A 13,121-nucleotide genomic window follows, 5' to 3' on the forward strand; every position below is an offset into this window, starting at 1 on the left:
TTTTTTTGTTTTTGTTTTTTTTTTTTTTTTTTACAGACGGCTACCACCAGGATGGTCACTGCAAATGAACCACAGATAGTTCAGCACTGTTTAGTAAGAGACATGCAGCCAGTCAGTGGACTGCTATGACTTTCTCCACTATAGGCATCTCACCCCTAGAAACCTTTGTGCGAAGGTCATTAAAAATGGAATACTGATGGAATGGAAATGCAAACACGCATACCTGATTTGAAGGTCCAAAATAATCTGCCTTTTGTCCACGTTTTCAGTATAAACTTTGACACCATTAATCCTTAGGGGCTGAAATGTTAAAAAAAAAAAAAAGACACCAACTCAATTTTAAAGTTCTTTAAAAGCAGACATTTCTGCCCAACTTTGATGTATTTTTAGTCTTTCTATGACAGTACACTGAGTATATTTCAAATACTTTGTTATTTAAAAAGCCTGAGTTATATAAACTTCCAGATTCTAGGAGGAGAATAATAAGAGACCTATTCACAGATTCCTTCCCTCTCCCCCTCCTCTCTTTTTCTCCCCCTCTCTCATTCCTCATCCCTTATGGGTCAAAGTCAGTAATATCACTTGGAGGGAGCTAATTTTCAGACAATGATTTTTACAGTACAGATCCATAGATCTGCCATTTATTTTCTTTGAATTTTCTGAATAATCTCTCTCTCTCTCTCTCTCCCCCCACCCCCCTGCTTCAGGACACTGGAGGGGCCATGGAGTCCAGACCCGAGGCTCTCCAAACATTTTTTCAGAGGAGAGGGCAACCACTAACCATTCACCTTTTCCCCATTGATCCTGCTTTTAATCACTGCCTTTTCCCAAACTTCTACCCTCCCTTATCACTCATCCATCATCAGCACCTTGCTGTGCTCACCTGCCCATTCTCCTGAGCAGAAAGCTCCCCTCAAAGATGTCACTACTGTTCTCTCCTACTCAAACTATTTTTGGGGGTGTGAAGAGGTTTTGGGCAGTGAAGAGGTTCAAGATCCCACACTCTGGAAAATGAAGTAGTCCAATGCCAATCAGTACTTGCCTAAATGAAACCTGGAGATAGGCCTAAATGAATTTGACACCTCCTTTAACCAATAAATTGCCTCTGTGCTCTCCAGCTCCTTCTCTCATTCCAATGGGAGTTTCAACTTTCAAACATACATTACAGTTGATCTTTTACCCAGTTTCAGGACCTTTTCTTAGGTTTCTATGGACGCGTTTGTGGGTGGATTCAGCATACTTAGCAGCAGCCATATGATGACGTTCTTAATTTAGTGACTTGGGGAAGGAGGGCTAGGGGATACGTGAAAAGGTTAACAAGCAGAGAAAGACTGGGGAGAATTAAGGCCCAGAAAACTTCCACTATCTAACGATGGGGCAAAAGGAGATTTGACACTTGAAGGGAACCCTAATGTAAACTTTAATCATTCTTTAAAGCTCTCCCAAGATCCTCAGAATTTAAGATTTATCCCTCAGAATACTTCAGGGTAAAGTTCAGGAAACTCCTTAGGGAGAATCGCTATTGAATTAACTAACCAGAAAGCAATGGTTGGGGAAAATATCACCTCTCAACATTTTCCCTTGGCTCACATTCATTGGAAGTCTTAAATCTCCGCTTAGAGGGCTTTGGCTTGGAACCAACCTTCAACTTTAAGGGATTTGCAAGTGTGGAATCTTTCTGATTGTATACACAATCAGTGTGGGGCAGGTGTTACTTCCCAAAATGCCTATCAATGAACCAGTGGTATTTATTGAGTGTTTACTATGTGCAGAGCACTGTATTAAGTACTTGGGAAAGTACAATACAACAAAATAAGCAGACACAGTTCTAGTTTACAGTGTAGAGGGAGCCTACTGCTCCTTTGCCTCTAGACTGACCTTAGTTATAAGATCTATGAAGCAGAGGGTGTGTTTCGCATTTTTAAACTGTATTGCTGTGTCATCTGTCCCATAAAATTATAATTTATTCCATGTCAACTGGGGGAGATCTCTCACATCTGGTCACATTTTCCTAAGCTCTGCACACTTGCCAAGTAAAACTCCCTGGATGTCTAGACAACAAGACCAAATCAGAAAAGAGTCAGAATGGTATTTACTTAATACTCACTTGGGCATATCCTCACGCAAATCAAACTAAAAAGAGCAAACCTGAAAGGGCCTGAAAGGCAGTTTTTAACAGAATGTCATTAATCACTCAACTGTAGCCACTGATCCAAAACATACAGAGTTGTGTGATTAAAATACAATGCTCCTTATACAACTGAGTTTTTGTTATCAAAAAGTGTATTGCAAGTTTACCTCCTCCCACCCCATTTTACCAATTTAGATTTCCAGATATATAACTTTAGGTCAGACAAACATGATAAAATATAGCCTCCAGGAAAATCTAAGTGCAAAAATATCAGGTCCCACTATTTCAATTTCAACTGAGGTTCACTGACCCCAGTATTACATGTGTATTACTGTCATGCAACAGTGTTCAAATGATCCAATGATCTCGTTTCTGATATTTCATTACTTATGAGACATGTGACAGCCATTCTGCACCAACACTATTACACAGTGTACAGAATTCAAGAGGAAAAAAATAACTACTATGACATCGGGAAATTTTGAAAGTCTCAGAATTGCCTGCATGGAATTTAGCCAGAAAATTTCACGCTAATGCTTCTATTCTTGTAAAGCCATTCAGGGTTCAGAGTCCTTGTTTTATAGCTAGCAATATAAATCCCAATTTGAAAGGCACCAATATAATGTACAAGGAAGCCTCATATTATTGACTTCAAAGGGGAAGGTGTCACCTATGGATTCATTAATCTCTCTCCTGGAACAATCTTGGTTTTCCTTAATCATTCTCCTTTCAAGAACTGATCAGGCTCGACACACTTTGTAGCCATCTACATTTAATCATGTGAGCCACTGAAGGTGCTTAAGCAGTGGTGCTGATCCCTTAAAATAGCAGAAAATCTGCCACCTGGTTGTTCGAGCGGCTTTCTCTCTCCAGCCCTCTACTAGAGTTGAAGAGCTGCAGGGCCTATTGGAGAAAGCATGGGCCCGAGAGTCAGAGGACCTGGGTTCTAATCCTGGTTCTGCCACTTGCCTGCTGTATGACCTTGGGCAAGTCACTTGGCTTCACGGACTCCGTCCTCTCCTGGTTCTCCTCTTACCTCTCTGGCCGGTCATTCTCGGTCTCCTTCGCTGGAGACTCCTCCCCCTCCCATCCTTTAACTGTTGGAGTTCCTCAAGGGTCAGTTCTTGGCCCTCTTCTGTTCTCCATTTACACTCACTCCCTCGGTGAACTCATTCGCTCTCACGGCTTTGACTACCATCTCTACGCAGATGACACGCAGATCTACATCTCCACCCGTCCTCTCCCCCTCCCTTCGGGCTCGCATCTCCTCCTGCCTCCAGGACATCTCCACCTGGATGTCGGCCCGCCACCTAAAACTCAACATGAGCAAGACTGAGCTCCTCATCTTCCCTCCCAAACCCGGTCCTCTCCCAGACTTCTCCATCACCGTGGATGGCACGACCATCCTTCCCGTCTCTCAGGCCCGCAATCTCGGTGTCATCCTTGACTCGTCTCTCTCGTTCACCCCACACATCCTATCCGTTACCAAGACCTGCCGGTTTCACCTATACAATATCGCCAAGATCCGCCCTTTCCTCTCCACCCAAACGGCTACCTTACTATTACGGGCTCTCGTTATATCCCGGCTAGACTACTATGTCAGCCTTCTCTCTGACCTCCCTTCCTCCTCTCTCGCCCCGCTCCGGTCTATTCTTCACTCCGCTGCCCGGCTCATCTTCCTGCAGAAACGATCTGGGCATGTCACTCCCCTTCTTAAACAACTCCAGTGGTTGCCTATCGACCTCTGCTCCAAACAAAAACTCCTCACTCTAGGCTTCAAGGCTCTACATCACCTTGCCCCTTCCTACCTCTCCTCCCTTCTCTCTTTCTACCACCCACCACACACGCTCCGCTCCTCTGCCGCCCACCTCCTCACCGTCCCTGGGTCTCGCCCATCCCGCCGTCGACCCCCGGGCCACGACCTCCCGCGGTCCCGGAACGCCCTCCCTCCTCACCTCCGCCAAACTGATTCTCTTCCCCTCTTCAAAACCCTACTTAAAACTCACCTCCTCCAAGAGGCCTTCCCAGACTGAGCTCCTCTTCTCCCTCTACTCCCTCCGCCACCCCCCCTTTACCTCTCCGCAGCTAAACCCTCTTTTTCCCCTTTTCCCTCTGCTCCTCCACCTCTCCCTTCCCATCCCCACAGCACCGTACTCGTCCGCTCAACTGTATATATTTCCATTACCCTATTTATTTTGTTAATGAATTGTACATCGCCTTGATTCTATTTAGTTGCCATTGTTTTTACGAGATGTTCTTCCCCTTGACTCTATTTATTGCCATTGTTCTTGTCTGTCCATCTCCCCCGATTAGACTGTAAGCCCGTCAAACGGCAGGGACTGTCTCTATCTGTTGCTGACTTGTTCATCCCAAGCGCTTAGTACAGTGCTCTGCACATAGTAAACGCTCAATAAATACTATTGAATGAATGAATGAAAGTCACTTAACTTTTCTGCATTCAATTCCCTCGTCTGGAAAATGGGGATTAAATCCTACTCCCTCCTACTTACACTGTGAAGCCCATGTGGGACAGAGTCTGAGCCCAATCTAATTAGCTTGTACCTACCCCAGTGCTTAGAACAGTGCATGGTGCTCAATAAGTATCATAAAAAAAGAAAAAAAACCTCTCACCCACCCTAATCTCACCCTAGCTGCCACTTCAGGATTTCCACGTCACCTAATCCCTTGCACACTTAAGCCCCTTCTTCCTGGGTGCATTTACTGTACTTTCCACTGAGTTGTAGTCTCTACCTGGAATTTATTTTAGTGTCTGATTCCCCCTTCGGTAAATTCCTGAAGGGCAGGGACCATGACTACTATCTCCTCTGTATCATCCCAAGTGCTTTGCACAGCGCTCTGTACAAAGCACTCAGTAAACACTATTGATTGACATACTGAACTTTCACTTCAGAGTCAAAATTCCAGCTCTTTGTGGGCAGGGAAGGTGTCTGTTTGTGCTCTGCAGAGTAAGCGCTCAAATATGACTGAATGAATGAACTCAGCTTCAATAACAGACCTGAAATCCCAATCACTGCCTGAATCTCACTTGGGTCCTTCCCCTTTCTAGTCTTGAGACTAGACTATTTTGAACCTGCCATTAAGCAGGCGCTAATGTATTCTACCTTAAAAGCCTCAGTTTAAAGGCCCTGGGCAAATGTGCTTTGCAGCTTCCCGAGATACTGCAGGAGCCTTCTGCTGTGATATGCAGGGACCATGAAAAGAAGGGATGGAGGGTAATTTCAGTAGGCACATGGGGTTTGTAGAGTAGATTTTAATGGCTGAATGAGAACACTAGGGAAGACTTTCATTAGCTAAGTTCTGAAAGTGTGTTGGACGATGATAGAGGAAAAATTTTGGGCAGTGAGGACACTGAGCTAGTCTGAATAAAGGAGAGAGCAGGAAACTCATACACAGAAAACTGGTATCTGTACTCGACACACGTAGGAGTCCAACTATGTTGGTGGAACTGGCTCAATGGCACATCTTTTAGGGAGCAGCTCAACTGGGTGTGTCCCTAGAGTACATTTAATGTGGAGCAATGAGGAGCACAACTGGAAAGGGGCAGAGGTGACAACAGCACACAAAATTCTTCGCACATGGCCTCCTGTTTCACATCCACTATTAGGACTATTAGTGGCGTGCCCTTGGCTGCCCAGTTCATGTGCTAAGAACAGTGTTGGATTTTGGGGGTGGGGGGTAATTAGTGTTTATTTACAGGGATTAATAAAACCTCCCACTTATTTCCCCCTCCTACTTAGTCTGTGACCCCTATATAGGCAAGGATGTGTTTGACCTGATTGTCCACCTCAGTGCTTAGTACAGTGCTTGGCACATAGTAAGCACTTAAATACTATAGTTAAAATTACTTACCTTTCCCTAAGGAGTGGACAACAAATTTAAATTACGCCAAATCCCCTAAAATGAACTATAATTCTGAATTTATTACCAGGCCAAATCCCTAAGATGTACCAAAATTCTGAATGCATTCCTGGCATCATTTTTTAAAAAACCAAAGCAAAGTCTAAGTGTAGCTAAATATTACATCAAAAACAAAGGAACCCACAAAGAGATGGAACCTTAGGCACTGACCTACAAACAACTCATGACTGAAAAATCACAGAACCTAGAATTGAGGTTTTCCTTAGTGCGGATGCCTTTGGTCTCTGGAACCGGGAGAAAAGGAAATGAACCATGAAAGATGAAAATTGTTTTGGCCAAAAAGCCTAGTGACAATCTGTCCACCTAATCTAGGTTACAGAACACATGCACCTTTTAAGTTACCATGGGTGTGCATATATGCAAAAAGTACCTCAAGGTTCCTGTGCACTGAGCTTTTAAGACACCCTGTTTATCTGACACAAAGGAGCATCCTGAAGAACTGACCTGGTGGCCCATATCGATTTTGGTGAAACTGAAGGTGCTAAGATGGGTGTTCGCTCCACGCACAGCTGGCTCTATTGTTTCCCGAAACAGCTTCTCTATGAATTGGCAGATGAAAGGCCACATGTGCTTTACAGTCTAGGGAGGAAAAAGAAAAAGAGACTTGTAAAAAAGCAGAAGCGCTCCATCAACAGAGTCTACTCATCGTGTCATCAACTGCTATACACATCTTTCATGAAGAACTCTGCCCTAAACCCATGGGTACTCCCAGAAATGCTACCGTTCTTCAGATGACAAAATAAATGACTATTTCTATAAATAGGCTTGGACAATGATCACCACTATGACACATTATACAAACCTTACAAAGGGAATGTTTACATGCAACATGAATTCCTCAGGATGTTTTCATCTGGGTTTAAAAAAACCCACTTGGAGACAAGGAAGAAGTCCAGCTGTTACCATGATCTACGCTACTATTGTAAATGCTACTTCCAATTTTCCAGATCCAATATGGATGGATATCTTAGAGACATTTGGATGTTTCCAATCTTACCTTGTTTAGCCATTCTGCTCTTTCAGTGTCTGGAAAGTGGACCTAAAAAAACCAACACAGATATATGATTAATTCACGCTCCGTGGGTAACTAACAAAATTACAACTGAATTATTTAGTGGTTTTAGAGTACTTTGCACTACTTTATGAAAATACATGGCTCCTCTCTAAAAGCTCCCAAAAAGGGACCATATGGGTCTATTTTAATGAAGAAAAATTAGGTGTGGGACAACTGAAGCCTAGTCAACACAACCGATAACTTTAAGCAATCTGATCCTAAACCCACATCAACACACAGCCTTACAACATACAAAATATAACCTTATCACTGATCCAGACAGTGAAACTACAATCAAATTCATTGAGCGTTAACTGAGTGCAGGGCATTGTACTAAGCACCTGGGAGAGGAAATAACAGAATGGTAAACATGGTCTTTTTTTTTTTTTAAAAAAAAGGTATTTGTTATATGCTTGTGTTAAATGTGGTGTGGTGAGAAGCAGCATGGCCTAGTGGAAAGAGCACAGGTCTGGAAGTTAGAGGACGTGGGTTCTAATCCCAGCTCTGCCCTTGTCTGCTGTGTGACCTTGGGCAAGTCACTTAACTTTTCTCTGCCTCTGTTACCTCATCTGTAAAAATGGAGATTAAGACTGTGAGCCCCACGTGAGACAATCTGACTACCTTATATCTACCTCAGCGCTTAGAACAGTGCTTGGCACATAGTAAGCGCTTAACAAATACTATCTCCTAATAGGTGCAGAACAGTTTCTTCTCATTAAAAGCCTTGATCTGGGCATACAACTCCCTCTTACTAGAGTACTCAAGTTCTAGTGCACTGCTCTGCACACACTAAGCACTCAATAAATCTCATTGATTGCTTCTCCCTCCCCCACAGTGGACTGCCTGGAACTCAAGAGACCTATGGACACTCCCATTCTTTCAGCTGGGAGATTTCTTCATCCCTGAATCACACACAGTTCCCTTAGTGTCAGGGAGGACTTCAGGTTGGGCACTCCTCCAAACCCACTCAGGGGGAGGGGGCAGCGGAGGAGCGGAAATTCTCTGAGCTAGAAATTACTCCCCTCTTAAGTGGACCACAGCTCCTGTGGTCCAGGCCTACCAAAGGGAAGGAAACCAAAACAGGAGGGAGTGCTAATGGATTCCGTGGAGACCCATACAGCAGGACTTCTCTTCTCACCACTGTTTTATGCTTCTGGTGACCCTTCCTATGCAGTACGGTCCCCTATCCTCATTGTGCTCCACCTCCATGCCTCCAGGGAGCCAGATGTGGGGTCTTTGCTCTCCCTTAAACATTTTAAGGTAATGGGAATATTGCTATGAGATGCCCCATAGTTTCTCTGTGGTGGGGAGTGAAGTGAGGGGGGCTGGAATCCTTTGAGCCCCATCTTTTCAGAAGAAATTCCAGAGCCCACAGGCTGGGGTTCATCTTAGGGCTGGAGTCACAGGCCTAATCCTCAACTTCTGTGGAACCTACATAGCCTGCATGATGCACACAATTTATGTAATCTAGGCAACCTCCACAAATCTCTCCCGGACAACTCGGTGAAGAGATAGAGATGAAGCTTCCAATCTAACTGTGGCCCATGGATGTGTCAATCAATCCCTGGTACCGAGTGCTTACTAGGTGCACTGTACTAAGCGCTTGGGAAACTGCAATACAACAGACCCAGGAGGCACATTCCCTGCCCCAAATGAATTTACAACCTAAGTCCTTATTGAGCTAAAGCGGCTCAGGTCAGTAACCAATCGATCGTATTTCTTGAGCGCTTACTATGAGCAGACCACTGCGCTACACTCTTGGGAGAACACAATACAACAGAATTAGCAGACCTGCTCCCTGATTGTACCAAGCTAAACTCCCATCTCAGGTTATGTCCCTTATGGTGCATGAGGAGGCTTCTGTTAAGCCAGCCAAAAGCCGACCATTTGCGGTTTTTTAATAATGACCTATGTGTTTTATGTTTAAATAGTTCATCTTGCTCCAAAACAGTTGGGTAGCAACATACCAAAAGTTTAACAAACACTGTAGCTGTTCGCAGTAAAGCTTCGATGCCAGACCGTGTCTCACTGGGTAACCAAGAGGGTGTTTAACGGTTGCTCTCCTCCTTCTGTTTGTTGCGTCTCAGACTCCAAGCATTACTTATTCTATGTGCCATGGGGTTGTGGGCGTGATTTCAGCAGGAATGAAGCTAACACGGTTCGGCCAATTGCTTTTCTTAGATTTTGTGTCTGCCTCCCTGACTCCTCACTCCAAACCAACAGCTAAAGAGTTGAGGGAAACTTAAGGATGAGGTTTCTTTCCTTTCAATAAACTGACTCAAAGGATGAATAAGTGACTCACTCAGTCATGTCTGCCTTCGCTGGACAAAGGCATTAAAGTAATTTCATGATCCTGGCTATTTTGAGATATACATCCCCCTTAATTTGCTTTCGATCATTCAATATTATCGTGGTTTGCAGGTCATTCTAGAATCAGAAGTTTCTGGGAGACTTTTAGGTTGGCATGAGCAACCCAAGGAGGTATGCAGCATGGCCTGGTGGAAAGAACACAAGCTTGGGAGTCAGAGGACCTGGGGTCTCCTTTTCTTTGAATTTAGCTTTGTATATAACAGCTATCTTACATCACTGGATGATTAGAAAACTATCTTAAAAAAAGAATCTTGTTGCCAGGTGGCATTGCTTTCAGAGTTACTGCAAGGAGGATACTACTCATATCAGAGTACTACTCATACTCAGAGAAGCAGCGTGGCTCAGTGGAAAGAGCACGGGCTTTGGAGTCAGAGATCATGGGTTCGAATTCCGGCTCGGCCACTCGTCAGCTGTGTGACTTTGGGCAAGTCACTTAACTTCTAGGTGCCTCGGTTACCTCATCTGTAAAATGAGGATTAAGACTGTGAGCCCCATGTGGGACAACCTGATTCCCCTGTGTCTACCCCAGCGCTTAGAACAGTGCTCTGCACATAGTAAGCGCTTAACAAGTACCAACATTATTATCATATACAACTATGAGCTGAACCTTCATCACAAGCAGTACAGAATTTACGTCTTTATGAAACCTACACATGGCATCCAGCGCAATTTATGTACAACCTGCGTATTAAGCACCCTATGCAATTTACAAATCACCAGTAATTTACACAACCACACAATTTACTCTATGCAGTTTGCATAGAAATACACATTGCTGCTAGATTGTAGCAGGAAAATTAGCATTTCTGAGACAATTAACAGGATCTTTGAAGCTATTTACGAACCTAGTGCTATTTGCATAGAAGTGTGTCTTAAACAACTGTAGCCAGGCCAATGTCAGAGCCAGTCAAGCTTCCTGCCAACCAAAGGTTTGCAGAATTCTACTCGATTCAATTAATCAATCATATCTATTGAGCACTCACTGTGTGCAGAGCATGCACTAAGCGTTTGGGAGAGGAGATACGCTCCTTGTCCCCAAGGAGAATACAATGCAGAGGAGAAAACAGCCCTTAAATCTAGGGTGCAAATCCAGGTGCATGGACGATGATCCACCTTTAAGAACCTCACAAGGCTGTTCCTACTCCCCACTCTTGTTTTTAATTACAGCAATTACAATGGCATTTAAAACAATTAGCAGGCTCTTCAACACTATCACGGCCCATCTCAACCTTGTGAATTAATTGAAAATCTCCCTGTGTCATTAGAGCTCTCGCTAATTCTGTTGTATTGTGCTCTCCCAAGCGCTAAGTTACAGTGTTCTTAACATAGCAGGCGCTCAATAAATACGACTGGTTTATTAGAGCTGTGACAGTAGGAGTGAGGACTGGAATCAGGTACATTAGAAACTTGCCCCCTGGCTCCTTACTCTTCAAGAGGGATGCTATATGGGAAGGCGTGGCATTTGTCTCCATAAGGCTTCAGCAATTAGAAGTGGTATTTTGGGAGGGGCAGAGGTGATTGTTCCCAAGGAACTCTTGGTGTCTCCTTTGATTTACTTAGTAATTTAAAAAGGCATGGTCATTTCAAGTATTTGAGAAGCAGCAGGACCTAAGGGACAGAACACAGGCCCGCGAGTCAGAAGGACCTGGGCCTAACCCTGGCTCCATCACTTGCCTGTTGTGTGACCTTGGTCAAATCACTTATCGTCTTTGGGCCTCAATTACCTCATATGTAAAATGGGGATTAAGAGAGAGTCCCATGTGGGACAGGGACTGTGTCAACCTGATTATCTTAAATGTACCCCAGTACCTTGTACAGTGCCTGGTATATAGACAGCATTTAACAAAATACCATAAACAAAAGTAAATTTGCAAAGATAAACTATGAATAGGGTGTCTTTCAAAAATAGCAAATAGCCCTTTCTTCAGAAAACACCCTTCCTTAAACTGTAAGACTTTCTCAAGTCTCCCACCTCAAAACGCATCCTTACTCTGAAGAACACACATACGTCAATATCTACTTCCAATAGCATTTTACCTGGAAGAACAATAATGCGTATTTACTCTACAGAAGTATAATCCGGAACCCTTTCCCATAACTTTTTTAAACCACTCTTTTTTATATTTCTCCTTTTCTTTGAAAATAGCATTGTATATAACAGCTATCTTAAATCTTTGGATGCCTAGAAAACTATCTTAAAAAAAGGATCTTGTTGCCGGGTGGCATTGTTTTCAGAGTTACTGCAAGGAGGATACTACTCCAGAATAAGTGATTTGACTAATAAGTATTTGTCCAGTGACTCAATGTTCAGTAATCTCTAAACAAAAATAGTACTTCCTATTTTCAATCATTATCAAGTCCCTGTGATGAGTAAGACCAATGTTTCCTGAGTTAGCTAGCCCTTTGGGAGTGATAGCAAACCCCTGTACTTATTTTAGAATAACGAAGAAAGCTATAAAGACCAAATGTCTTTCTCCTAGAAGCATTTTTATGTGCTTTCTATGGAGAGCAATGCATATACAGATATTCAAAAAATAACGGAGCAGTTAGCCATCATCTTGCACTGTCTGAATAAAATTGCTGCCGCATCAAGGCAGGCTGTGGCCTTATCTTTAGATTGTAAGCTTATTGCAGAAAGCGAATCTGTTCATTGCTGTATTGTACTCTCCCAAGAGCTTAGTACAGTGCTCTGCACACAGTAAGTGCTCAATAAATACGACTGAATGAGTGAATTTGGTTAGTGACAAATGATGAAAATTGTTGGATGACCAGAGGTGGCTCCAAGGTCAAGGTGAGAAGCAGCCTGATTTAGTGGAAAGAGCATGGGCTTGGGAGTCAGAGGTCATGGGTTCTAATCCCAGCTCTGCCACTTGTCAGCTGTGGACGTTGGGCAAGTCACTTCACTTCTCTGTGCCCCAGTTACCTCATCTGTAAAATGGGGATTAGGACTGTGAGACCCACCTGGGACAACCTGATAACCTTGTATCTTCCCCAGTGCGTAGAACAGTGCTTTGCATATAGTAAGCACTTAAATACTATTATTATTAGCCTTCAATCCTGTTCAGGTTCCATGATTCTGCTTCCAGAGGCACTTAGGAACCACCAAAAGAGGTATCTGAATCACCATCAGTGCACCTTCCTCCTCCCTCTTCTTGGAAAACAGCATATTCCATTTTGGGAAACAAAACCTACTTCCAAAATTTGAAATTCTGCTCTTTAAATAAAGTGCATATTTAGATGCAATGCATATTCATTAGCAGAATGCGGGCATTCCATAGAGCTGTATTTTAAAGCAAGAAAAAAAAATCAGATTAGAAAATGAAAAGGAAAAACAAAAGCTATCACCAGGAAGGTGCAAAATGCATTCATAAATCTGTTCACAACTTTTTAACTTCAAGCACGAAAGCACCGACACCTTCAACTCTTTCATTTAGAGCGTTGGAAAATAAAAGACATTACACCTAGCATTGGCAACACCCTGGGAGTGACTAAGTTTCTGATAATGTGATTGATTGACTGTATTGTTACTGCCACTTTGAGAGTTGGCATCATGAAGGGACTTTCAAACTCCAATCTGAAACAGAAGCAGCATGGCGAAGCAGCATGGTCTGGTGGCAAGAGCAACAG

The 13,121-nt window shown here is 43.4% G+C and overlaps 1 protein-coding gene across 2 annotated transcripts in view; it reads right to left on the reverse strand.

Moving 5' to 3' along the window:
- Positions 1-13,121, reverse strand: part of ESYT2 (extended synaptotagmin 2) — a 92,486-nt gene that overhangs the window by 53,152 nt on the left and 26,213 nt on the right. For both annotated transcript variants that reach the window (XM_029077445.2, XM_029077444.2), the window contains exons 2-4: positions 7,068-7,109; positions 6,515-6,649; positions 224-300 (exon numbers count right to left, since the gene is read on the reverse strand). In XM_029077445.2, the coding sequence (XP_028933278.1) occupies positions 224-300; positions 6,515-6,649; positions 7,068-7,109 (254 nt within the window). The remainder of the gene's footprint in view (positions 1-223; positions 301-6,514; positions 6,650-7,067; positions 7,110-13,121) is intronic.

The sequence above is a fragment of the Ornithorhynchus anatinus genome, chromosome 13 (assembly GCF_004115215.2).
Source record: "Ornithorhynchus anatinus isolate Pmale09 chromosome 13, mOrnAna1.pri.v4, whole genome shotgun sequence".
Taxonomy (NCBI): Eukaryota; Metazoa; Chordata; class Mammalia; order Monotremata; family Ornithorhynchidae; genus Ornithorhynchus; species Ornithorhynchus anatinus.